General features: G+C 70.9%; 5 protein-coding genes across 5 annotated transcripts; 2 read left to right on the top strand and 3 right to left on the bottom strand.

Annotated features, from left to right (window-relative positions):
- Positions 1-341: 341 nt before the first annotated feature.
- LSMEM2 (leucine rich single-pass membrane protein 2) lies at positions 342-3,020 on the top strand. Its single transcript, XM_075433013.1, has 4 exons — positions 342-405; positions 1,548-1,688; positions 1,768-1,977; positions 2,063-3,020. Exons 1-4 carry the CDS (start codon positions 384-386, stop codon positions 2,197-2,199), a joined length of 510 nt encoding a protein of 169 aa, XP_075289128.1. The 5' UTR covers positions 342-383; the 3' UTR covers positions 2,200-3,020.
- A 172-nt stretch (positions 3,021-3,192) lies between these two features.
- Positions 3,193-6,315, bottom strand: LOC142362680 (uncharacterized). The gene is made up of 9 exons (XM_075432453.1): positions 6,279-6,315; positions 5,997-6,160; positions 5,741-5,901; positions 5,614-5,671; positions 4,964-5,014; positions 4,450-4,619; positions 3,590-4,372; positions 3,402-3,515; positions 3,193-3,276 (listed from the first exon to the last, which is right to left on the bottom strand). The coding sequence occupies exons 1-8, from the start codon at positions 6,313-6,315 to the stop codon at positions 3,449-3,451; spliced, it is 1,491 nt and encodes a 496-aa protein (XP_075288568.1). The 3' UTR covers positions 3,193-3,276; positions 3,402-3,448.
- Positions 4,969-5,590, bottom strand: LOC142362757 (interferon-related developmental regulator 2-like; the record flags this gene model as incomplete). Its single annotated transcript, XM_075433052.1, has 1 exon — positions 4,969-5,590. A coding segment is annotated over one exon (549 nt), but the record flags the coding sequence as incomplete, so codon positions are not given.
- Positions 6,316-9,417: 3,102 nt separating the features above from the next.
- LOC104336385 (2'-5'-oligoadenylate synthase 1-like) lies at positions 9,418-11,552 on the top strand. The gene is made up of 6 exons (XM_075432622.1): positions 9,418-9,632; positions 9,799-10,093; positions 10,172-10,347; positions 10,430-10,671; positions 10,754-10,886; positions 10,965-11,552. Exons 1-6 carry the CDS (start codon positions 9,435-9,437, stop codon positions 11,490-11,492), a joined length of 1,572 nt encoding a protein of 523 aa, XP_075288737.1. The 5' UTR covers positions 9,418-9,434; the 3' UTR covers positions 11,493-11,552.
- A 960-nt stretch (positions 11,553-12,512) lies between these two features.
- SEMA3B (semaphorin 3B) lies at positions 12,513-23,712 on the bottom strand. The gene is made up of 18 exons (XM_075432439.1): positions 23,676-23,712; positions 17,467-17,597; positions 16,554-16,711; positions 16,414-16,476; positions 16,227-16,346; positions 16,059-16,152; positions 15,849-15,968; positions 15,420-15,565; positions 15,218-15,332; positions 15,058-15,127; positions 14,839-14,983; positions 14,512-14,731; positions 14,323-14,414; positions 14,112-14,153; positions 13,851-14,008; positions 13,684-13,739; positions 13,467-13,606; positions 12,513-13,371 (listed from the first exon to the last, which is right to left on the bottom strand). The coding sequence occupies exons 2-18, from the start codon at positions 17,567-17,569 to the stop codon at positions 12,931-12,933; spliced, it is 2,283 nt and encodes a 760-aa protein (XP_075288554.1). The 5' UTR covers positions 17,570-17,597; positions 23,676-23,712; the 3' UTR covers positions 12,513-12,930.
- Between the last annotated feature and the right edge of the window lie 834 nt (positions 23,713-24,546).

The following is a 24,546-nucleotide window of genomic DNA, read 5'->3' on the forward strand; positions in this document are numbered from 1 at the left end:
GGGGGCTCTGTGGTGCCCCCAGGATGGGCATGATTGCCATTGCTGCCAGGGGACAGCAGACCCCCGTTTGGCTCTGGATAGGGCCCACCCGTGCCTCAGTTTCCCCACACGGGCTGTGGCCTGATCCCACACCAAGCTGGCAGCCCCTTTACCCTGAGAGGGGGGCATGGGGGGCTGCCGTGGGCTGCTCTCTTTTTGCCACGCTGGCACCATGCTGCCGGCCCCCCTCCCCACGGCTATTTTTATCCCCCCCCAACCGTGTTTCTCACTGTCCTATTTTAAGCAGCACAGTTGGCGCAAGGAGAGCCCAGTGCCCGGCTCCCGGGGGCCCCGCACTGCCTCGCTGCCCGCTCACGCCGCCCGGGCGCAGGGCACGGGGAGCCATGCCCAGGGAGGCTGCAGAAGGTAGGCTGGGGGCTGGCGGGGGCCCTGGCACCCCGGGGGGCACTGGGTGGCACTGGGCTGGGGGCTGGGCTGGAGGCAGTGGCCACACGCTGCCCTCTGCCGCGGGTGCTGCGGGCAGAGATGCCCGAGTGGGGAAGAAGGGGGTCCTGGAGGGCTGCGGGCGTGGGGCAGCAGGGTTTGGGGAGGGGGCAGGCAGCTGGCTGGCACAGACCCTGGCACCAAACCTACACCCCCGGCCGCACTCCCCAGCCAGGGGGAACGGATGCCGGGGTGATGGGGGTACCTGCAGGCCAGCCCTCAGCCAAAGGCAGGGCCCGTGGAGAGTCTGGGGGGACCCTGCACACCAGCTGAGGCCCCCCCACCCCGATGCCTGCCAAACCCGCCAATGGCACGCACCACCCTGATGCCACGCTGCCCTGCGACACGCCGCCGACTCCGGGACAGACTGGGAGCGGGCACAGTGCCACCCTGCCCTGCTCTGCCACGGGCACGGTGCCCGGGCCCTGCCTGCTGCTCAGAAACATGCAAACATCTAGAAAAAAACCCCTTCTGCCCCAGCACGGGCATGGCCACTTCCCAAGAGGGTGCCGGAGCCATGCCTGCTCCCCGAAAGCCTCTTTGCTCCCGTGGGGGATGCGCCCACCTTGGTGGGGGGCACCAGGACCCCCCAGCACAGCATGCACCCCACATCTCTGGCCGTGCACCCCTAAGCAGCACATGAGCACGGTGCCCGTGGGGAAAGCCGCGCCGGGCCGCAGGCTGGGGCTGGCACTGCCCTGGCCTTTCCGCAGGGAGCCCCAGCCAGCCCCACCGTGCCCGGGCTACCCAGACTGGGGGGGTGGCACATTCCTGCCCCCGAGCCAGGGCCAGATTCCAGCCCCACTAACGAGGCTCTGGGATCGTGGCCACCGGGTGCCCGCTAACTGCTCCGATGACAGCGCTGGGGCTGGGGGACACGGCCAGCGCTTGCCCGCCCGTGGCTGCAGGGCTGTGCCAAGGGAACGCCGGCGCTGGCTGCCCGCCCCAGCGCAGCACCAGGCTGGCGTCAAAGCTGGGGTCGCCTCCCGGAGGGGTCTGGTCTGGTCCCCGCAGGGGTGCCCGGGGCAGGGCCAAGGCTCACCCTCTGCCTCTGCTCCCAGCAGACAGCATGGGAAGGGCCGAGGGTGCTGCGCCGGCAGAGCCTGGGGACCCCGACGGCAGCGAGCCCGGAGCCATCAGCCTGCGCCCCGTGGAGTCCATCAGCGACCTGCACTGGGCCTCGGGCGGGCACAAGGGCACCGAGGGTGAGAGCGGGATGTGGGGGGGGCCATGCCAGCCACCGCTGTGCCCACGGCTGGGCTCTGACCTCTTCTCTGCCCGCAGGCAACGGCCCGGCTCCCTCCAGCACCCTGCGCCGGCACCCGCCTCGCCCCGTGCCCCCCGGCCCCCCGGTGCTCCTGCCCACACTGCGCCCCGTGCCCGCCGCTAGCCCCTGCCCCTGCCTCGGCCCCGGCCACCCGCTGCTCCTGGCCCTGCTGGGGCTGCTGGCGCTGGCGAGCCTGGTCCTGGCCACGCTGGCCATCTACCTGAGCGGTACGTGGCCCCGGGAAGGGCGGGCGGGGGGCGGCGGGGGGCCCAGGCCGCCCATCGCCAGCGTGTGCCCGTCCTCTCCCCGCAGTGCTGCAGAGCCAGTCGGTGCGGGCGCTGGCCCAGTGGCTGCGGAGCCAGGAGGACGCCGTGCGCCAGCTGCGGGCGACCAGCGGGCAGCTCTGGGCTCGCCTCAACGCCAGCGCCGAGCCCGCCGAGCAGCGCTGAGCTGCCACCGGCCCTGCCGAGCTGCTCCCGGACCCGCCGCGGGCACCGGGCCACCGAAGGGCAGGAAGGGGGAAAAGGCAGCTCTACCCCCCTCCTCGTCCCGCTCAGATCTGGCAGCATGGCCCCATGGGGCGCAGGGGGTGGCAGGGGGCAAGGCTGGCCCCCACCCCCAGGCTGCGAGAGAAAGGGACGGGGCTGCAAGCACCAGCTCCTGCCCCGGCGACAGCCCTTCCACTTCACAAGGCAAAAGGCACCCTCCAATTAGCCTTTTAATTACCTCCTGTAATCAAAGTCTTAGAAAAATCACCACCACAGGCATATTCCCGGGGCGGCGGGCACTCCCAGCTGGAGCGGCCCCACGCCTGCCGGGGCAGCAGCCTGAGCCAGCACAGGGCTGTGCCACCCCCATAATTAATGTCCCACAAGAGCTCTATTTCACATAGAGCATTTGGCTGGAAAAGGGCTCAGAGCGGGCAGCTGGCAGGGCTGGGCAGCGCCTGCCGCCCCGCGCCCCTCTGCCACCAGCCCTGGGAGGCAGAGGCCATGCCCAGCGAGGTGGGGAGAGCGGGGGGCTCCTGCCGCAGGCACGGACACCGGGGCCAGCCGCCCCACAGCCCTGCCTGGCTCTGCCCCAACACCCAGCCCTTCCAGCTATGCCAGGCCACCCCCGCGGGACTGGGGAGGGGGGACATGAGCCCTGCCTCCGAAGGGGGCTGCAGGAGCCCTGTGAGACCCCCTCCCACCACATGGCGCGGAGCCCCAGCCGCAGAGCGGGCACACAGCAGCACACCACCACCTCCCCCCCACGCACCGCTCTTCTATTGCCCTTTTTCTTTTGGTTATGAAAATAAAAGAGGGGGCAGCCCCCGGCGGGGCAGCTCCAGGCATTAAATACTCTGCTGTACACGAATAAAAGCCCGAGGGCTGGGGGCACCGGCCCCTCGCAGTGCTGGGTCTGCAGTCCAGGTGGGCCGGGGGCTCTGCCCCCCCCGCCCGTCACAGCCCGTCCGCCCACTTGTCCCGCACCCGGCTCCGGGCTTTCGTGCGGGCTTTGAAGGCAGCTGAGTTGCAGAGGTGCTGGGAGGGGAGGGAGGGAGAGTCGGGTTAGGGGTGCCCCTCTGCCCACCTCCCCACCAGCACCCACCATACTTGGGCGCTCGGCTGGAGCCCACGGCAGCACGGGAGGGGACATGGGCACAAACCTGGGTGGGGGCTCTCACTTTCTCGAAGCGGGAGACCTTGCTGGCTTTCAGGGTGGCCGCATCCAGCACCAAGGGCAGCCCGAGGCCGAAGATCTCCCGTAGCAGCTCGTTGTTCTGCGGAAGCAGGGGCCTGTCAGCACCCGCCAGCACTGGCCCAGCACTCCCCGGCATGGCCACCCGGCCCCTACCCAGAGGTGGTGGCGGATGCCGGAGCCCAGCACCTCCTTAAAGGCTTGGTAGGTCCGCTGGCGCGCTCAGCTGTCCAGGTACATGCACTCCAGGCCAAATCAGATAGTCTCCTCCTGGTACTCTCCGCTCTGAGCGGAGAGAGGGACACCAGCAACGACCTGGGCACCAGCCCTGCACGTCCCCCGGCTCTCACAGAGAGAGGTGGATTGCCAGGCAGCTGGGCAGCAGCCGCATGGCCACAGGCTGGGCAGGGAAGGGCACCGCCAGCCTCCAGTACCTCGATGAAGCGCAGGACGTCCCGGAAGATGGAGTGCTGCTTCCGTCGGTCTGTCTTGGCTCGGTGCTTGTTGCTCTTGGTAGACAGGACCGTGAGCTGGGCACGCAGGAACTCCATATCTTGGTGGCACAAGTCCTCCTGCCAAAAAAACACGGGGGTTTGGAGAGGACGCGGCTCCAGGCACTGTCCACCGCTGCCATCACCAGGACAGGGCTGGGGGGTCACCAGGGCCAGCCCATCTGCCTGGGCGCCAGCCAGTGACACCAGCGTGGAGTGTCCCAGCGCCGTCAGTGCCAGCTCACCCAGGGCACGGGCAGGGTGCCTGTGCCGGCAGCTCCCTGCCACACTGCTGCCTGCCCATCTACCCGCTGCCTCCTGCCGCCGCAGCGCCCACCATACCTCCAGGTCTTGGGCCAGCTCGAAAACCAGCACGGTGGTTTCCCCAGCCAGGACGCGCAGCGCGACGCTACTGCTGGACAGCAGCAGGGGCAGCTTCAGCCAGAGACTGGGGCAGGAAGGCAGTCAGGGGGGCCGGGTGCCATCCCAGGGGCTGCCCCACACCAGCCCCCGCACCCCCCTCACTTTTCCAGGACATTCCTGATGTGCGAGGGGGGGCAGATGGTGAGGAGCAGGGACCACGACTGGAGTGCGCTGCAGTGCAGAGGGCCATGCTGGGCAGGTGCCAAGCCCCCCTCGCTGGCGCTGGGGTGGCTGAAGATGCCCTCCAAGCAGGACAGGCACAAGACCAGGTCCTAAAAGGGGAAATCTGCCCGTCAGGCCACAGCTGCCAGGAAGATGCCAAAGCGAAGCCATGCAATGGGGACTGCAGGGGACCCACCCGGCCCAGGGGCACCATGAGCTCCCCACGGCAGGAGGGACTCCTCCACCTGGGACACCCCATCTCTGCGAGGTGGGCTTAGCCCCCCAGCTCAGCTCCATGCTGCCCTGGGAAGGGGCCTGGGTTGTCACTGATATCCCCATGCCCCCTCCCTGGCTCAGCTCCAAGCTGCCCTGGCACCGCGGGCTGAGGCGGGCGGCACGGCAGCCCCCGGGGTGTCCTCTGGCAGCGGTACGGACGGCACCCGAGCGCGGTTACCTCGAGGTCAGCAGCAGCAACGTAGGAACACACGCCCAGGGCCGTGGCACACTGGTGAGAGACGCGGGGGACAGGCAGTCAGGGGAGGCAGCGCCGGGCCCCATCCAGTACCCATCGCCCGGCCAAGGGGAAGCTGGGCGAGGGATACCCCCACGTCACCCCACGGTGCCCAGTCCCACTGCCCTCCCGTGACCGCGGGGGCCCCGAGAGGCATCGCCCGGGCTCTCCCCACCGCCCGGGAGGGCAGGGGCCGGGGCTGGCCTCGCCGTCCGTCAGGACGCTGCCGGGCAGGGGCTTCAGGCTGCGAAACGCCTCTTCCCCGTCGGTGCCGGAGCCTGTCTGGAGGCGGAGGAGGGTGAGGACGGTGCCCGCCAGCGCCTGCTCGTCCCCTTTACCTGCGAGCAGCACCAGAGATCCCTCAGCGCCCGGCCCGCCGGCCCCGCCGCCCGCCGCCCCCCTCCTCAGACTCTTCTCCAGGGAGCCGGCCAGCGTCAGGCGCCGCTCCAGCAGGAACCGGGCGAGGGTCCGGGAGGAAAGAGCCAGGCGCAGGCCCCGCAGGGCGGCCCGCCGCGTCCTGGCGCTGCGGGACACTGCGGGGTCACGGCGCGGCACCGGGCACCGCGGGGGGGGGGGTGTCCGCCGCGCCTCACCCCTGGTCCCGGAGGCCGTCGGTGAGCTCCTTCAGCCGGTCCGCCGCCGCCTCGCTGCCTGCCGGGGCGGCACCGCGTCACGGGGGGGGCCGGGAGCACGGGGGTGCGGGGGCCGGGGGGCGCTCACCTGTGGCCCCCTCGCTGGCGCTGCTGCCGTGGCGCGGCGCCTCGCCGCCGGCCTCCTCCTCGCTGCCGGGGGAGCCCGCCCGGGGGCCACCTGCGGCGGGGCAGGCGGCGGGGTGCCGTCAGCCGGGGGCCGCAGGCCTGTGCGGGCCCCCCCGCGCCCCGCTGCCGGAGGGGACCGGAGGGGACGGGAGAGCCCCGTCACCCCCTCCCCGGTCCGCCGCCTTCCCGCCCTGCACCGCGCCCGCACCCCCACTCACGGCGCGCGGCTCGGCGGGCGCGCGGCACGACCACCGCGTGCGGACCCCGCGCCCCACCCCTGCCGGGAAAGCCCCGCCCCTCTCCCCGCCCCTCTCCCCGCCCCCGGGACCCGCCCGCACCCTGCGCGCCACCGCGCGGCCCTCCCGGGAGCGCCCGCCGCCTTCTGCGCATGCGCCCCCGCGGAGGGCCGCGGGCTGCCCCGGGCCCCGTCCCCATCTCTGCCCTGTTCCCCCCCTGCCCCGCTGCTGGCCCCGCCCACAGCCCCTTTGCCCCGCCCGCACCGTGCTGGGAAAGTCTTGTTGCCTTGGCGACGTCCATTAGCTATATGCTAATAAGGCGAGCTAGCAGTGAAGAATCGGGCTATAACTTAAGGACCGTCAGTAACTGCCGAGCAAGTGCTGGAACAGCAGCCGGTGCTGCAGGCGGGGAGCGCCGGGGGGTCGCAGACCCGCTCAGCCGAGGCCCCCAGCCCCGCGACACCGCGGTGACCCCGCGTGCGCCGCGCCGCAGCGTGCGTCGGGCCGGAGCAGAGCTGCGGGGCCTGCTGCAGCCCCCGCGGACGAACACCCGCGGGCGGATCCCCACGGGGGTGCTGGGCTCGCAGAGGTCTTCCACCCCGCACCCCACGCAGGACACGACGTCTCCTCCCCAAGCGCGCTGCGTGCGATTCGGGAGTTGCTTCCAGTTCCGGGTGGCAATCTCATTCCTGAACTGCTGTACCAACTGGTCTTCACAGCATGAAACTGGATGAACTTTCTGAAGGTTATAGGAAAAAAACAGGGAAAATGCCAGAAGAGTCCCTGTTTTGTGTTCTGCTATACAACTCGTGTATATATATATATATATGTTTGTATACTTAACTCGCTTAGCATTAGTGGCCACCTTCACTGCAGCCTTAGGCCCTCCCTGTGGTCTCCAAGCGGCACCTGATCCAATGGCGTTATTTGGGTGTGGGGGCTTTTTGTCCCCCACTGGGCCCCTCCATCGTCTCTGGGCAGGCTGCAGACTCTTCCCCGACCTTCAAAGAGGCCCTGCTGCTGTCAACGGATGGCTTCCGTATCCTCCAGCTGCGACGGGGCCCTTGGGGCCCTCCTTCACTGAGCTCGGCCAGGGCTCGATGACAGTTCACTCTATCCAGGTGACAAACTCACTGCGGACGGCCAAAGGCTTCCATGGAGTCAGCCACTAACGCCGAGCGAGTCACTCGTACGGACGTATATATGAGTACTATACCAGCACGTGAAACAGCGACTCTTCTTATATTTCACAGAATCACAGAATGGTCGGGGTTGGCAGGGACCTCTGTGGGTCACCTAGTCCAACGCTCGTGCCGAAGCAGGGTGTCCTACAGCAGGCTGCACAGGACCTTGTCCAGGCGGGTCTTGAATATCTCCAGAGAAGGAGACTCCACAACCTCCCTGGGCAGCCTGTTCCAGTGCTCTGTCACCCTCAGAGGGAAGAAGTTCTTCCTCATGTTCAGACGGAACTTCCTCTGCTTCAGTTTGTGCCCATTGCCCCTTGTCCTGTCGCTGGGCACCACTGAAAAGAGCTTGGCCCCATCCTCCTGACACCCACCCTGCAGATATTTGTAAGTATATATTAGGTCCCCTCGCAGCCTTCTCTTCTTCAGGCTGAACAAGCCCAGCTCCCTCAGCCTCTCCTCGTAGGAGAGATGTTCCAGTCCCCTCACCATCCTTGTAGCCCTCCGCTGGACTCTCTCCAGTAGCTCTTCATCTTTCTTGAGCTGGGGAGCCCAGAATGTTTTCTTCTATAGCGAGCCCCACGATGAATGGCGAAGGCCACCCTGGTCTCCCATGATAAAGCCAGCACCCCAGCCCCCCTGACGCCTCCCTGAGCCCCTCCCAAGCCCTGGCCTCACCGACAAGCGCCTGCAGCAAGGCTGGCCCCGGGATGCCTGGGCGAGCAGAGCAGGACCACTCCGCCATAGAATGGCAAAGCAGGTGGGGGTGAGCAAGCAGGGGCCGTTTGAACCGTGCTGTACCCCGGGCGCTTGAACAGTGTGAGAGCCACGTGTGGCATGACATTTGGGGCGCCCCGATTTGGCGGGGACACCCCATGGGTGCAGACAAATAGTGACTCTTCTTCTCACCTTGGCATCCTGGCCTCGCTCCTCGGGCGGCACGGGCCAGGTGGGAAATGTTCCTGAGACCTTTCCCTGCCCACAGCTCTGCCCCCGCCTGCACCCCTGCCCGCACCCCTGGCCCTGGCCCCGACTGCACCCCCACCCATCGCCATCCTCGGGTGCCCCTGCTGCTGCCCCATCCCTGCCCCTTCCTGCCGCCTCTCCCTACCCCTGCCCGTCTGCTGCCCATGCCCTGACCCCCTGCCCGCTCCTGCCCTGCTCCCTAGCCCCTTCCTCTTCTTGTCCGCGCCTGCCCCTGCCCCCTGCCCCTGCCTCTGCCCCCTGCCCCCTGCCCCCTGCCCCCTGCCCCCGCCCGCAGTTTCAGCTCTCGGCTCTTTCCCGTCTCCCGGGAAGAGGCAGCGCGGGGGAGCGGGGCTGCCCGTGGGGGCCGGGAGGGGCCGGGCCACCGCCGGTCCCCTTCGCACTTTCGTTTCCCGCCGGCGGAGTCAGAAACCGAAACCGGAGCAGAAACAGAAACTCCCATTTCCCAGCTCCGCCGCAGCCGGCGCTTAAGGCAGCGCGGGGAGCAGCGTCCTGCCCGCACCGCCTGCCGCCGGGGGGGCACCGGGACCCCCGGGGTGCCGACACCGACCCGGTCCCGCTGCCGGGGGAGGCACCTGGACCCCCGGGGTGCCGACACCGACCCGGTCCCGCTGCTGGGGGTGACACCATGGTCCTTGGTGGCACTGCCACCCGCTGCTTCTCGTTGGCTGTAGTGATGCCAGGGTCCCTGGTGATGCCGGTGCCTGCTGCGCCCCACTGCCTGCGGGGACACCAGGGCCTCCGGTGGCATCGGCCACGTCCCACTGCCCGTGGTGACACGGTGACACCAGCACGGGCCGTGTCCCAGCGCTGGCTGCGCCCCAGCCCGGACGCTGGAGCCCCGGCGCGGGTACGGGCAGGGCACCCCCGGCCCCCGGGCAGGGCTGGCGCGGGGTCCCGGTGGCGGGAGGCACCCGGGGAGACCCTGTGCCACCGCGGGCACCCCGGGCTGGGAGGCCCGGCAGGACCCCGCATCCAGCCCGCAGGCAGCTGCCCCTCCGCCCCCTTCCAGCCCCTGCGGCCGGGGCACCGGGGGCACAGGGGCACCGGGGGCACAGGGGCACCCCGCGGGCAGGAGCCCCCCGGGGAGCCGAGGCCGGGGGCTGGGCAGAGGCGACGCCCGGGGGCCGGGGCCACCTTAACTTCCCGGCCGTGACGCCATCGCGGGGGGGGGGTGGGGGGGTGGCCCGGGAGGGTTTAAAAGCTGCTGTGGGCAGGAGCGGGAGCAGAGACGGTGACAGCAGCAGGCGGGATGGAAGCGATGCAGGTGACACCCACGAGCGAGGAGCTGAGGACGGTGGCTGCCAGCGACCTGGACGGCTGGATTGCGGAGGTGCTGCAGCCCAGCACGGAGTTCTGCAAGCAGGTGAAGCAGACGGTGAGGCAGATCTGCGACTTCCTGAAGGAGGACTGCTTCGAGACCGACATCCGTGTCTACAAGACTGTCAAGGTGAGCGCTGCCTGGCTTGGGGACCAGCCGGCACCCCCACTTCCCTCTGTCCTGCTGCTGCAGCTCATGCCCTGCCTCAGTTTCCCCCGGCAGCCCCAGGAGCAGCGGCAGGCAGTCCCCGTGCCGAGGGGCAGCAGTGCTGAGCGGGCAGGGGGTCTCTCTGCAGGGCGGCTCGGCGGGCAAGGGCACAGCCCTGCGGAACAACTCCGATGCCGACGTGGTGCTCTTCCTCAGCTGCTTCTCCAGCTACCAGCAGCAGAAGCAGAAGAGAATGCATATCCTGGATTTGATCCAGAAGAGGCTGCACGCCTGCAGGAAGAGGCTGACATTCACCGTGAACATCAGCGAGCCCCGGTACAAGGGTCCCGGCAATACGCCGCGCTCCCTCAGCCTCACCCTCCGCTCCAAGGAGTCCTCGGAGTCCATCGAGGTGGACATCCTGCCCGCCTACGACGCCTTGGGTGAGGGGTGTGAGCGGGCGCGGGGACGGGCTGGGGCATCCGCGCGGGGACGGCTCTCACTCTCTTCTCGCCCCGCAGGGCAGGTGAGGGGGGATGCCCCGCCAGCCACCGAGGTGTACGTGGCACTCCTGAATGCCAGAGCTGGCCCCGGGGAGTTCTCCCCCTGCTTCACCGAGCTGCAGAAGAAGTTTGTGAAGCGTTACCCTGCCAAGCTGAAGAACCTCCTGCGCCTGGTCAAGCACTGGTACAAGGAGGTGAGGGGCTGCCGGGCTTCCCCAGCACCCACTGGGCACCTGCCCCGGCCATCTCTCACCCCTGTCCCCATCTTCTCCCCAGCTGCTGAAGCCGCGGTACCCCACCGCAGACCTGCCCCCCAAGTATGCCCTGGAGCTGCTGACCATCTATGCCTGGGAGGAGGGCACGGGCTCCTGTGAGTCCTTCAATATGGCTGAGGGCTTCCGTACGGTGCTGGAGCTGCTGTGCCGGCACCGGGAGATCTGTGTCTACTGGGAGACGTACTACTCGCTCCAGCAGAGCCAGATTGGCGCCCACGTGAAGAGGCTGCTGCGCAGTCCCCGGTGAGGACCGTCCCCGCCGGGACCCAGGCCACCCGTCCCACGGCGCTGCCCCGGAGCTGACGGCTGTGTCCTCTGTTCACAGCCCCGTCATCCTGGACCCCGCCGACCCCACGGGGATCCTGGGCCAAGGCGACAACTGGGACCTGGTGGGGCGGGAAGCTGCTGGCCACCGTGCCCTGCCCTGCGTCAGCACCGCCCGGCCCTGGGACGTGCAGGTAAGGCTTCCTGCGCCTTCGGGCATCGCGGCCCCCTGCCCCTGCCAGCTTTGCCCACCCGCTCTCCTGTCCCTGCAGCCCGCTCGGCCCATGACGATTGATGTGAGGCAGCTGACGGGCACCAGCCTGAGGAGGAGCATCAGGCCGGACACCACGGTCCTGCAGCTGAAGGAGCAGATCGAGCAGGTGTGGGGCATCCCCTGGTACAGCCAGCGCCTGGCGCTGCAGGAGCCGGGCGGGAGCAGCCTCATCCTCCAGGACGAGGAGACCCTGGACACCCACGGCATCTTCTACAACACCACGCTGATGCTGCTGCAGACTGCGCCCCAGGCGATGGAGGTCTTCGTGAAGGATGACAAGAACCGGACCACCACCTACACAGTGCAGCCCACCATCACCGTCCGGCAGCTGAAGGAGCAGATCCACAACCGGCAGGGACCTTCTGCCGACCAGCAGCGCCTCACGTACGGCTCCAGGGAGATGGAGGACCAGCACACGCTGGCGCACTACAAGGTCCAGCCTAGGAGCACTATCTTCATGCTCCTGCGACTCCGGGGGGGTGCAGGCCCCCGGCATCCCCAGTTCCCTGCCTGCTTGCTCTCCTGAGCATCGCCCCCACCCCTGTACCCCCCTCCCTGTCGTGCTGGAAATAAATGCCTTGGTAGATCCTTGCGCTGCTCACTGGGTTGGGGACAGTGCCAAGGGGCATGGGGTGGGTGGTCAAGGGGGCACCCCAATGCCACCGGCTGCTGGGGCGGCACAGGGCCACGTGGGTGCAGAGGAGTGGTGGAGGGTCACAGGTACCAGCCTGGTGCCAGCTGAACCTCAGCAGAAACCTGGCTCCATCCTCTGCCCACTCCTGCCCGCAGCAGCTTTTAAACCTTCCGGGGCCACCATGGCCACCGCTGCCAGGCGGTTAAGGTGGCCCTGGCCCCGACGGTTCTCCTCTCCCCCGGGGGGTCCTGCCCAGGGTCTCCCCGGGTGCCCAGCTGGCAGGAGGTGCCTCCCGCCACGGGGACCCCGCACCACCCCTGCTCGGGGGTGCCCTGCCTGTACCCGCACCAGGGCTCCAGTGTCCGGGCTGGGGCACAGCCAGCACTGGGACATGGCCCGTGCTGGTGCCACTGGGGGAGGGGGGGGTCGGATGTCACCCCAGGCAATGGGACGTGCCATGCGCCTGTCGCCAGGGTCCCCGGTGTCCCCACAGGCAGCGGGAGGCAGCAGACCCCGAGGTCACCTCACGTCACCGCTGCCTTGGGTTTGCCAAGTTTCGGTTTTCGTCTTCTGGAAACGAAAGCGTGGGCAGTGAGCCTGAGGAGACCCCCCTGGCTGTGGTGATGTCCCCACGGAACTCGGCCCCCCCGAGCCCCCCAACCCTCCTGGCTCACGGTGCGGGCGGGGCTCCCCGCTGCAGGGCACCCCTGCCCACCCCACACGCTCCCTGGGCGCTGGGGCTGACGTGGGACTCCGGGCTGAATCCTCTGCTTTATTGTGCTCAATTAGTACAAGCCCCCCCACGCTGCTGCTCTGCACCCGGGGCGCTGGACACCACCTCCGTGCCCCCCACATCTCTCCTCTGGGCACCCCTCCTCCCCCTAGGCCCCCCCACATCCCGCCAGCGCCCGTCTGACCCCTCTGGGGTCCTGCTCCCGCCCGCAGCCCCCAGGGACCCGAGGGTGGCCCTGCTGTCCCGTCCCCCCACGGTACCGTGCCCGGGGAGGGGGCACAGCCCGGCCCCGCTGCCCCCCGCCGGGGCAGGTTTACATTCATCCGTAACAGTCGTTAATAAATATTTCGGTGACTCTGTGGTGCCGGCAGCTGGCTGGGTCCCCTCACTGGCACTGGAGCCGGTGGCAGCGGTGGCCCCTCGCGGGGGGCCATCAGCCCAGCTGCCCACCCGGCTCCGGAGCTGCAGCCCCCCACCGCCGCTGCCCGTGCCCGGCTCCATGGCTGCCGGCGGGGCGGCCGAGGCTGGCGGGGGTCTTTGCCCCTGCCAACGGCCCCGCTCCTAGGCAGAGCCCGGCACCCGGGGCTGGCCCCAGGGTCACCAGGGGGATGCACTGCGGGGACCCCGCTCGGCCCGCGGACCCTCGTGGGTGCGCCGGCGGCGGGTTTTGCGCAGCTCCTCGCCCTGCCCGCGGCCAGGGGGTCCGGCATGGGCGTGGGGAGGTGGCGGGGGTCTCCCCCGGCTCCAGAGCCTCTGGCAGACCCTGTCCACGGGCCCCAGCGGCGGGCGCTCCACCAGCTGCAGGAAGTCCCGGTACCAGAGCTTGCGGCCGGGGGGCCCAGCGGCGAGCTGGGGGTCTGCGGCGGGGGCCATGCCCGCTGCCTGCCGGGCACCGATCACCTCCAGGGAGAGCCGCAGCAGGGGCTGGGTGAAGCCGTGCTCGGTGGCGTGGCAGAGGTAGCGGCCGGTGTCAGCGCGCTGCACGCTGCGCAGCAGGATGCCCCGCTCCGTCCGCACCACCCGCTGGTCCACCTGCAGCTGGGGCATCCCCCGGCACGGGTGGTCAGCTCGGGGTGGCACGGGGCGGCATGGTCCCGCCGGCGGCACCCAGCCGGGGAGAGGGGAGAGCCTACCTCTTGCTGGGGGTCACCTGGTGTGCGCTGGTACGTCCAGAGGACGCGGGCTTGCAGGGATTTGGGGACGCACTCCAGGAAGGCGGTGCTGCCCTCCACGCCGTAGAGCTGCTTCTGGGGCACGCTGCCCTGCCGGGGGTCTGGGGGGCCATGGCCTGGCCGTCAGCCCCCGGCCCCTGCAGGGCTGACCCCCCGCCCCGGCCGTGTCCCGGCTCACCTTCGGAGCAGAGCACGTTGGGGTCACCGTTGCGGACGTCCTGCCGGCGGAAACGCCTGCGGGAAGGTGGCGGGGGAGCGGGGGCTGCAGTGGCATGACCCAAGCCCCTCGCCGCGGCCTCGGGGCAGGCTGGCCCCCCCAGCGCCGCGCCCCAGCACATCACCCACCTCTTGGTGTTGGGCACGTAGCGGGTGCAGGCGCTGCCGTCCCAGGCGCAGTACGGGTCCCGGGCCAGGCAGCACTCGGCACAGGCTTTGCCGTAGGCGCCGCAGCGGTGCAGGGGCAGCTGGGCCAGCGCTGTGGCCGAGCCGGCATAGAGCTGTTGCTGGGGGGGCAGCACAGAGAGCGGAGCTGAGCACTCCCGTGCCATGGCACAGGGCCAGGCAGAGCCATGGTGGGACACAGGGACCTGCCCGCTCCCCCCTTACCCGCTTGGAGGAGAGCTGCAGGCTGGTGATGGGGGCGGCATCCTGCGGGCAGGGTGCGGGCAGGCATCAGGGCGTGCGGGGGGACCCGGGCATCGGGGCTGCCGGCTCCCACGTCCCGGCAGCTGGAGTGCCCCGGCACGACCCAGAGCACGGGCAGCACAAGGGGGTGCCGGGGGGTTCCGACTAGGGGGGTGCATAACCCCCCCCTCACCTGGAAGACCTGCAGCTCCTCCAGCAGCAGCGGCTCCATGCGGTGCCAGCTCTCCTTGGGCACCGAGACCACCTTCAGCACCGTGCCCACGTCTGCGGGCAGAGAGCGGCTGAGGCCGGGGGTCCCAGCCCTGGCATCCCCCAGCTTCCCCCCCGCCCGCACCGCCCCAGCCCGGGGATCACCACATGCCTGTGCCGATGAAGAGGACGTCGTAGTGGCCATCAGCAGCAGCGACGCGGTCCACAGCGATGCGGGTGAAGGTGTAGGGCACGGCGGCTTGCAGGAAGAGGGGCCGCAGGCCGTGGGGCAGCACTGGGTTGTACATCAGGGGGTGGTGCCGGGCGAACTGGATCACCTCGTCCGGGAAGTCCTTGGTGGAGCCGAAGGTGCCGAAGGTTTTGCTGGGGCACTGCAGGGAGGCAGAGCTGGCTGAGCGGGGTCTCGCTCCCCACTGCCCCGCGCCGGGTATCGGCATCCCGCCGGCGGCACCAGCCGGGGTGCCCCTGTGCCACGTACCATGCCCGGGCGGGGGTACGGCACGCGCCCCTGGTACGACACCCACTGGTAGTTGGGACCCTCCTTGTGCGCAAAGGGGCCCAGGAACGCGCGGCGGATGTCGGCCATGGTGTAGATGCAGACGGCTGAGCCCTGGAAAATGGAGCTGGTGGGAGAGAGAGGGGACGATGTGAGGGGCGAGGGGGGCACAGCTGGGGGGCAGTAGGGAGGGGGCTCGACCTGGAGGTGGAGAAGACGGCGTAGACCAGGGGGTTGCGTTTGTCCCTTGTCTGCAGCAGGAAGACGTCCCCTGCAAGCCGGGAGGACATCAGTGTTGTCCTGATGTGCCAGGGCCACCCATGGGCACCCTGGGGGGCTGCCCCCCCCCCCCTTCACTCACGGAGCTCGTCGAAGTGGGTGTCCGCCCCGTCGGGTCCCGGCACGGCGCAGACGAGCCGAGCCTTCAGGAAGGTGGTCCACTTGTTCACCAGGCTGCGCTGCCCGCCCACGTCGTTCTGCCGGGAGAGGGAGGGTACCGGTGGCGGCAGCGGCAGTCACGGGCACCCCCGGCCCCCAGCCCGCCCGCCCGCCGATGCTCTCACCCTGCAGATCTGGCCGATGCGGGCAAAGCTGGTCTTGCCCAGCCCCTGCTGCCGCTCCACCGCCGTCTCCCGGAAGAAGAAGTAGATCTTGTCATCGTCGGGGTCCTCGCTCTCCGGCACCCAAAAAACGGCCACGAACTTGGGCTCTGGGGGCAGAGGGGTGCCACCTCCAGTGCCCCCGCTACCTCCACTCCCCGGGGCACCCGCTGGGGTCCAAGAAGGGCGCAGACTCCCTCCTCCCCAGCTGCAGGGCAGAGGCGGAGTGAGGGTGGGACCCCAGCGGGCACCAGGGGTCTGCGGGTGGCACAGGGACCCCCCAAATCACCCTCCCCAGGCAGCGGAGGATGGGGCGCGGCCAAGCCCGGAGGACTCGTCGCCCCGATGCCTCCAGGGAGCAGCGACGCCGCCCTCCCGCTCGCCGGCACTGACCGTTGAGCCAGCGAGAGTCGTGCTGCTCGGTGCGGACGGAGGGACGCCGGCCCAGGCTGCGGAAGATGGTAAAGTCACGGCCCATCAGATCGGTGGCCACCCCGGAGTAGAGCTCCTCGCCTGGCAGGCACCGAGGGAAGCGTTACGGGGGATGCCCCGACACCCCCCCCGCTGCGGCTGCCCCCCGTGCCGGGCTCGGCTCTCCCTTACCCACGAGGACGGAGGCGGCTGCGTGCCGGGGGTCGTAGGGGCTCTTCCCCTTGCCGTCCTCAGCGTGCCGGGGGTCCAGCCTAAAGATGGGCTCCTGGAAGGGGGTAAGGGTGGGGGTAGGCAGGCGGTGGCAGCTGGGGCCGTGGCGGCAGTGCCGGGGGGGCTCACCTCCGCATGCTGGCCAGCCTCCACGAAGGCGCAGACGGGGTGGAAGGCGCCGGTGCCGCAGGCGTACAGGTGGGTCCGGTTGTAGGGGTGCAGGATCTTCACGAAGTTCATGCACTCCGCCTGGGGGGAGGCAGCCATGGGGCGGCTTCCCGGCACCCCCAGCACCCCCCGGTCCCCCGGCACTCACGGTGATGTCCTTGCCAGCCCAGTTGCACTCCTCCCTCCACTCCACCGGCGCCGGCCAGTAGATCTGCGGGAGGAGAGGGGGACGCTCACAGCCCCGGGGTGCACCCAAGGCCACCCCGCCAGCGTGTACCCCCCTGTTACCTTCCTGTCCCGCTGGCTGATGTCGTCCAGGCCCAGGGAGAGGAGGTGGTTCTGGGCGCCGGCGAAGAGGCGGCCACGCTCCTCGTCCAGCAGCAGGGCCTCGTAGCAGCACGAGCGCTCCAGCGAGAAGAGACGCAGCCCGTGGCGAGCCCGCAGCTCTGCCGGGACCCGCAGCACCGCTCAGCCCGGCCCCGCCGCGGCACCCGCCGCTGCCCGGCACGCTGCCCTGCTCCGGACACGCGCCCCAGGGAGACCGGGGTCCGGCCATGGCCCCCCCGCCGTGCCACCCCTCCCCCAAACCTGTCCCACCGGCTTGACCGGGTTCACCGACCCTGTGCCGGCACAGCACCCATCCCGAACCAGCCTGACCCCCACCTCCGCGCCCCCCAGCACCCACCCCGGCGGCAGGCGGCGGGGGGCAGGGGCCGTTCCCTGCCCCGCGGAGCTCATCCCACCACGGCGGGAACAAACAGCCCTTTGTCAGGCTGGGAGGGGAGCGCTCGCCGGGACCCGCCGCCGGACAAACCCCCCGCGCCGCGCTGGAGCCCGGGGGGCGGCCAGCTGGGACGCGGCACCAGCCCCCTGCCCGGCACGGCGTCCCCGCCGGGCACGGCACAGCCAGGACTGGGCAGTGCCGCCATGGTGCACCGCAGGGCGACGGGCTGGGGGGCCGCGAGAGAAGGCCCGGGGGCAGGCAGGTGGCCCTGGGGGGGCCGGCATCAGGCGAGGGACCAGGCACCCTGTGCCCACGCCGGGCAGCCTGTGAGGAGGGCAATGCCGGGGTTTCGCACCCCTCCCGCCACGCTGCCTGTGCCCCCCCCCGCATGCTCCCGCACGATGCCGGTGCCGACACAGCGCCGGCGCACGCGTGACGGACCCCTCACCCCCCACCCTGCCCGCGTCCCACGCTCACCGGGGAAGGCCAGCTTGAGGCGGGGGGTGGCAGCGGGCGGGGGGCGGCCGGCGGCGGCGGGGCCGCGGAGCAGGAGCAGGAGCAGGAGCAGCGTGCGGCTCATGGCGGGGGCCTGGCTGGCGGCCCCGCGGCTGGGGCAGAGAAGCGAGACCTCAGCTCAGGTTACAGCCCCCTCCCCGCAGCCCCCAGACCACGGTCCCTCCCCGGCACTGCCGGTGGGGTCTGGAGAGCCCCAGGCGTGGGCACAGGGCAATCCCAGCATGACACGAGGGGACCTCCCCACGGGGCTCAGCCTGGTGACTGGGGGGGGGACACGGGGCAGCCGTGCCCCTCCCTGGTTTTTCAGTCCCCGTAAATCCAACCCTGAAGCTCAGGGGCTTGGGAGCAGCCCTCCCGCTCCCGTCCGAGGGGAAACTGAGGCAGCTCGGCCGAGCAGCACCCAGCCCTCCCTGTGCCCAGCCCTGCTGCAGGACAGCTCTGGTCTCTGCCCGTCCCCTCCGCAAGCACAGCACTGCCCTGCGGGGACAGGGACAAGGACAGGGCATCCCGAGCAGGCAGCGGGGCACCAGGAAAGCTGGCCATCGTGGGAGTCATCGGGTCCCGTGCCTCAGCATCCCCCACTGCCACAGCCCCCGCCGTTCGGTCCCCGGCCCCCCTTGCACCACCCTGAGAACGGGAGCTGGGATGGGGGGGCTCTGGCCGAGCAGGTGGCCACAGCCCCCGGAGGGGCCCACGCCAGCGTGCCCACCACAGCGTGGAGCAGAGCTGCTCCGGCACCGGCACGCTCTGCCCCGGGGAGCAGCAGGCGATGGTTATCACGAGCACCGCGCCAGCACGCGGCCCCCGCCTCGCCCGCCGGCCACGCCGCGCAGCCCCGGGCAGCCAGGACGTGCCAGCCAGCACCTCCATGCGAAGCACAAGCCCAGCCACGCCGGCCACCAGCCCTGGGCACAGCCGCCGGGCTTCACCTGTGCCGCGGCCTCGCCGGCACACTAGTGACAACCAGAGCCCCGCACTGGGGCTGGGCGCAGCCGCCCCGGGCTCCGACGCCCTGCTCAGGCGCGGCGTGCGCAGGGCCATGGTGGGTGCCAGGGGGGCACGGGTGCGTGGCACTGCCCGGCACAGATCCGGGCACGTCTGACCGCTGCCCGGCACGGCCGGCCAGGGCTTGCCCTGGGCTCCTGCGGGCAGGGCAGCCCCGTCCCGGGCTGGCAGGGTGGGAGCGGGTCCCGGGTGGGCAGTGGGCAGGGGGCAGTGGGCAGCGGGCAGCAGGGCTGGGCTGCCCGGCGTGAGGGTGCAGGCGCTAATGGCGTTTCCAGAGCCGCCGGGACGGGGAGGGGGGGACCCGCTGGGCTCTGCCAGCCCCCCTGGCTGCCGGCAGCGAGGGCTGCGGCGGGGGCACTGGGGGTCCTCCCACCTGCCCACCACCTGCCAGCGCCCGCTGAGGGGACAGGGGGGACCCCCGGGCACGGCCCCCCCCGCACCGGCTGCCCCAGCCCGATGCTGGCAGCGGGGGGGCAGGTTGAGGGGAGCGGGCGGCAGTACCGGAGACCCCCGCTGCCCGCACCGGCAGACCCAGCCCCCGAGACCCCCCCTGCCAACTCCCCCAGCCTGGCGCGGACCGAATTCCACCTCCCCCCCCCGGTGCCAGCCCGGGCAGAGCCCCGACGGCAGCGCAGAGCCCCCGCCCCGGGACACCCCCCCGTACCGGCCCCGGGAGCCCCCCGCCCCCGGCAGCCCCCGCACCCTGCCCGGCCCCCAGCACCCACCTGGGTCCCGGCTCGGCTCGGCCCGGCCCGGCCCCGCCCTCCGCGGCCTGCGGGAGGGAGCGGGGCGGCCCCGGCGGGGCGGGGCGGGGCGGCGGGGGCGCGCACGGACCGGCGGGGCGGGGGGGGGCACCCGCGGGCACGCGCACCCTCGTGTGCAAACACGTGCACGTGCAAGCCGGCGGCTGCGCGAACACTCAGGGCACCCTCACCCCCCCCACGCGTGCAGACACACTCGCGGACACGTGCACACTCGCACGCATGTGCCAGCGCAGACACACACACGCGTGTGCAAGCGCACGTGCGGACAGGCGCGTGCGAAGCCCCCCGGGCACATGCACGCACACCCCACTCCCCCCCACCCCCCCGTGCCGCCACCCCACCGGAGCGCGGTGACCCCCGCCGAGACCCCCGCCGAGACCCCTGCCTGAGCCGGGGCAGAGCTGAGCACGCCACGCTCATCACACCAGTGGCTCATCACACCAGTGTCCCACCCCACCAGTGACTGGGCTGCCTGGTCCCGAGGTGGGCAGTGGGGGTCTGCCTGCCTGGGCTTGGGGGTGCCAGGGGATGCTGGGGGGTGCTGGTGGTGGCGGGGGGGCCGGTCCCACACCCCGCTCAGCTGTAGCCCAGATGTCTGGCCCGGGCCCAGCTCGGAGCAAACAAAATTCCTCCGCTGCCTCCCATTTTCCAGCCGCCGCTGCCAAGAATAGCAAGTGCCGAGCGGTGCCGGCAGCGAGGCCACGCGCGCCTTGGCAGGCAGGGCTCGGGGCGGGGGGGACACGCGCTGCCCTGGGGGCCGCCCCGCTTTGTCCCCCCCGCTTTGCCACCAGCCGTCCCTACCTGCGGGTGCCGGCGTCCGGGAGGGCTGCTCCAGCGTGAGGCAGGGGGTGCCGGCCGGCCGGCAGCGGGTGCAGCCACCACCCGGGCGCAGGTGCAGGCAGGCGGCCGGCGCGGGCAGGCAGCGGGTGCAGCGGGAGCCACACGGGCAGGAGCAGGAGGAGCGGTGCCAGGCAGAGCGCCCGGGCCATGCCCTCCCGTCTCCCTGCCGGTAACCCTCCCGCTGTCACCGGCGGGCTGGCAGCACGCTCTGCCCCCGTCACGCTGCAGTGCCAAGCGCCAGCCCAGTGTCACAGGCAGTGAGGGGGACGGGGATGGGTGGCAGGGGAACCACTGGCACCGGTGTGGCAGGGGTTACTCTGCCGTAAGGCTTTGCCTGGGCACCACGGCGGGACTTTGGGTTGGGTGGGCCCCACTCTACAGGGCTGGGCACGGCGTCCCTGTCCCCACCGTCCCTGGGATGGTGGGGACAGGGACGCCGTGCCCAACCCTGCGCGGTGGGCACCTTCCTTTACTGTGCCAGCACCGTGCCTCAGTTTCCCTCCACCCAGCTGGGACCTTTGCCCCCGGTGCCACTCCCAGCATGCATGGCGAGGTGGCCGGGTGGCGTCACCATCACCCCGACCTCGGAGCCCTATGGGGACCTCGCCGGCAGCGGCTCCGCCTGGAGAAGCCATCAGGCGTCAGAAGGGCCGGGCTTCCATCCCGGAAAAAACGGTGCGGGAGGGATGCGCCACGTCGCCCGCCGGCCACCCCTTCCCACCCCGCCGGGTGTTCCTGGCAAGCACCGAAGCCGCCGGGCGCCGGCGCAGAGACGGTCCCCAGATGGAACGGGCATCGCCGCCGGCATCCCGCCCTCGCCCCCGCGCTCGCTGCCAGCCCCGCGGTGGGCGGCGTGGCTGGGTGCCTGTGGCCTGGCTTCCCGCCAGCGCGAGGGTGTCACCGCCGGTAGCGCGAGCAGGTGCCGGCGCCTTCACTCTTTGATCCCTTCCCTGCCGCTGGCGGATCCGTGCCCGGGGATCGCTGCCTCGGCCAAATCTCCCCCGGCGGTTCCGGCTCCGGCGAGCATCGGTAGCTCTGCCGGCAGCGCCCGAGCCCCCAGCGGTGTTTGCGGTGGGAAACGGCTCCTCTCCACCTCCGCACGGATCCCGGGGCGGCCGGCAGCGGCCAACGGCTCCTGCAGCTCCTGCGCTGGTCAGCGAGCCGGCACGGCGCGGGGTGTATCCGTGCCGTCGGATCGGTGACCAGGACCAGCCGCTGCTGGAGAGCCCGCATCACGGGGGCAGGCAGGCTGGGATGGGCGTCTGCTAGCCACCGGGACGGGGACAAATCTGCACCCCAGACGGGAGCAGTACCTCGCTGGGAGAGCCCTGGCGATGCCGCAGGGACCTGCGGGGTGACCCAGAGCAAGGGGGCTGCAGGGTGGCCCCCATCTCCCTGGGGGCTGGGGAGGACCCCTCCACCCCGGTGGAGCCTGTGTCTTTCCCAGGGGGGCACGGTGAGCCCTGCCGTGCTGCGAACCCCCCGGGGGTCTCTGCCATTGCCATTTTGGTGGACGTGCCGGTGTCTCCTCACCGGCACGCTCGGCTCAGCTGTGCACCCAGGCAGGGGAGCGGCTGCATGTCCCCTGGCACGCGGTGTTGGGCCACAGGTGGGCATCAGGCCTCGGGTGGCTGCCACGTCCCTGGTGCGAGGGGAGGACGGGCCAGGCAGGGGACGGAGCCCATGGGGTGCCACGCGTGCCGGTGCGAGGGCCTGGGCTGGCGGCGAGCGAACGCTCCCGAGCCAGCTGCATCCTCGTAGCACGGTGTGGTGGCGATGTCCCGGGGGGACGCCAGCTCAGGGCTCACCCCCCATCTATGGATACCCCCCTGACACTGCATCCACTCCCCCATCACAACACGCTGGTGCGAGACCCCCGCAGCAGGGACCCGCCTGGCCCCGGCGCATTCCTGCTGGGATTAGGTACCGGCTCCTGGCAGCGCCATGCCGGTGTGGCCCGGATAATCCCTTTGGAATTGTCCCCACCCTGCGCCTGGCTGAGCCAGGCTGTCCCGGGGATGTGGGGTGCTGGGTGCACCCCGGTGCCTGAGCACGCCTGGGGTGCCATCACCGGGTGTCCCTGCTGTGGGGCTGAGCCATGGGGTGCACAGTGAACCCTTGGGGTGGTGACCAAGAAGGAGGCATCCATCCTCCCTGCGCAGCACAACAGCTTTTGGGGAAAGGGAGGGATTCTGGGCTTCTAGGAGGCCATCCTGCTGCTCCGGGGTGACCGCCTGCCCTCGGCTTTGTGGCCGCCGGCAGCCAGGCTCCAGGGCAGGCCAAGGGGCTGTGTCCTGTGCACTGAAAACCGATGAGTTTGAAGCTCCTCAAAACCATCCCAGTGGAGCAGGAGCCTCATCAGAGTGGGACACGGCACACAGGCTCTCTGCCACCGGCCAGGCCCTCTCCCTGTCCGGCGGGAGGGCAGGAGACATCGTGGCTGACCCCCTGCCTGCTGCCCTGCCTTAGCCACCCCTGGCCCTGCTCTGTGCCACACCAGCTGGCGGCATCCAGCTTCTCCAGGCTTTAAAAATAGGCTGGTGTCCCTGCCGCGGGGTGGGTAATTTTAGCTGGGGTGTGTCTCGCCAGGAAGCACGCAGGACCGCTCATCTGCTCCCGCTGCCCCGGTAGCATCCGCGCCCAGGGCTGATGTCAGCCCCTCGCTGCCCACTTGCTCGTCCCTGCCCCAGGGCAGCGCAGCCTGACCATGGCCACCTCGGGCACAGGCAATGCCAGGCAGGAAGGCGAGGGCATGGGAGTGGGGACAGGGGTACCCAGGTGCCCTCAAACCTGCCCGCTCCCCGTCCTTGTCCCCAAAGCTGGCGGCATAGGGGAGCGCAGTACCCTGCTGCCACAGCACCCAGCAGCACCCAGCAAGATGGGGGGGGGGGGGGATCCCGGCACCCTGTCCTGCCCCCCCTCCTCCTCTCGCCCCGGTCCCCCGACACAACAGCCACTTCAGATGGCCTCCCACGGTGCTCCCGCAGAGCCGTGGCGGCTGGGAAGGCTGGGGGGGCCACCGCCGAGCACAAAGCAGCCATTGACGGGCGAGCCGGCGGTCCCGGCAGGGCACAATAGGGCCTTGTCTGCCGGCCCAGCTCCCGCTCCTGCCCAGCCCAGTGCCCGGCGTCGGGATCCCCGCTTCCCCAAACCGCTCAGAGCTCACCCAGCTGCCAGCCAGGGCGAGCCCTGCCCAGGGCCGAGACGGCAAGCGCGATGGAGGAGCCAGGGGTGGGAGGGCACTGAGTGAACCTCCCTTCCCCACCAGCCAGCGCCCCTGGGGAAGGAGCATAGCTTGGGAAGCCCCCCAGTATGGCCACGCTGGCCTTGGCTGGGCCAGGGCTTGGGGGTCCCCACTCAGCTGTGGGGTGACGAGGACAAGGAGGTGGCGCACGCCCGGCATTGCCCTCACTTCCCTCTTGGGACCACGTCCGAGCTCGTCAGCACCCGGCACCCACTGAGGGGACACAGGGACCTGGCATGCCCCCTGGGGAGCTCCACCACCCCGATCCTGCGGACCCCTCGGCGGGGCAGCCCCGTTTCCCGCTGCCGCCGTCTCACCTGTTAGGGCTGGTGGGCTCTGCCGGAGCTCGCCTGCCTCCTCGCCCGGTGGGTGAGCCGGGGCCGCGGCTGCTGCCTGCTCTTTAAACCCCAAATCCCCGGTGCCGGGCGCCAGCCCCGCTGGTGGCGGGGGCGGAGGGAGGGGACGTAAAGCCCCGGTCCCTGCTCCCGGGGCCGGCACCAACAAAAGGCGACTGTGTGCCGTGTCCTCCCCATGCACCCAGCGACCCGGCCAGCGGCTCAGGGACAGCCCCTCGGGACCCCGGGGCTCCCTGGGGTGCTACCACCCCCTTTGCCTGCGCTGGGAAGGGGAGAGAGGTGCAGGCGAGCTCTGGGTCCGCAATCGCAGCCATGGAGCATCCCGATGTCCCCAAGGGCTCGTCCCTGCCCGCTTGGTCCTGCCCCTGCCTGGAGGGGTGCCAGGGCGAAGGCGCTTGTCACCGTCCCCCCGCCTTATCTGCTCCTGCAAAGCCCGGCCCAGCGGTGCTGGAGGAGGAGGAAGGGGACACGGTTGCTGCCGCGGTGCCCGTGCCTGGGGGACTCACCCCGCGAGACCCCCGTAGCCCTGCCCTGCCAGGGCCGAGGGGCCGGGTGCCTGCCTGCGAAGCATCCCCGTGGTCCGAAGGCCGGGAGCAGCCTGCGCCGCCTCATTAACGCGGGATAAATGTGTAACGAGCTCTCGGCCGGGCTGGGGCGGTTAGAGCCGCACAGCTCCTCTCGGCATGCCGGGAGCTGGGATGCGGTGGCTTTATCCCGGCCGGAGCCGCGCAGCTGGGGCAGGAGCAAGAAGCAAGGTCTGGCTTGCGGCCGGACACGCCGAGGCGACTTCAGCTGGAAGGGTCAGAGCGGGGAGCGAGGGAGGGAGGGGGCT

This window comes from Opisthocomus hoazin, chromosome 11, assembly GCF_030867145.1.
Source record: "Opisthocomus hoazin isolate bOpiHoa1 chromosome 11, bOpiHoa1.hap1, whole genome shotgun sequence".
In the NCBI taxonomy this organism is placed as follows: domain Eukaryota; kingdom Metazoa; phylum Chordata; class Aves; order Opisthocomiformes; family Opisthocomidae; genus Opisthocomus; species Opisthocomus hoazin.

Coding starts and splice junctions, on each gene's coding strand:
- LSMEM2 (XM_075433013.1), top strand. CDS start 384: ATGCCCAGGGAGGCTGCAGAAG. Junction 1,689..1,767: donor CGGGCACAAGGGCACCGAGG/GTGAGAGCGGGA, acceptor CTCTGCCCGCAG/GCAACGGCCCGGCTCCCTCC. Junction 1,978..2,062: donor GCTGGCCATCTACCTGAGCG/GTACGTGGCCCC, acceptor CTCTCCCCGCAG/TGCTGCAGAGCCAGTCGGTG.
- LOC142362680 (XM_075432453.1), bottom strand. CDS start 6,315: ATGGACGTCGCCAAGGCAACAAGACTTTCCCAGCACG. Junction 5,902..5,996: donor CGCCCGCCGAGCCGCGCGCC/GTGAGTGGGGGT, acceptor CCCCTCCGGCAG/CGGGGCGCGGGGGGGCCCGC. Junction 4,620..4,963: donor TTGCTGCTGCTGACCTCGAG/GTAACCGCGCTC, acceptor TTCCCCTTTTAG/GACCTGGTCTTGTGCCTGTC.
- LOC104336385 (XM_075432622.1), top strand. CDS start 9,435: ATGGAAGCGATGCAGGTGACACCCACGAGCGAGGAGCTGAGGACGGTG. Junction 10,094..10,171: donor GCCCGCCTACGACGCCTTGG/GTGAGGGGTGTG, acceptor CTCGCCCCGCAG/GGCAGGTGAGGGGGGATGCC. Junction 10,887..10,964: donor CCCGGCCCTGGGACGTGCAG/GTAAGGCTTCCT, acceptor CTGTCCCTGCAG/CCCGCTCGGCCCATGACGAT.
- SEMA3B (XM_075432439.1), bottom strand. CDS start 17,569: ATGAGCCGCACGCTGCTCCTGCTCCTGCTCCTGCTCCGCGGCCCCGCC. Junction 15,969..16,058: donor AGCCGCCTCCGTCCTCGTGG/GTAAGGGAGAGC, acceptor GGTGCCTGCCAG/GCGAGGAGCTCTACTCCGGG. Junction 15,566..15,848: donor CGACTCTCGCTGGCTCAACG/GTCAGTGCCGGC, acceptor CTCTGCCCCCAG/AGCCCAAGTTCGTGGCCGTT.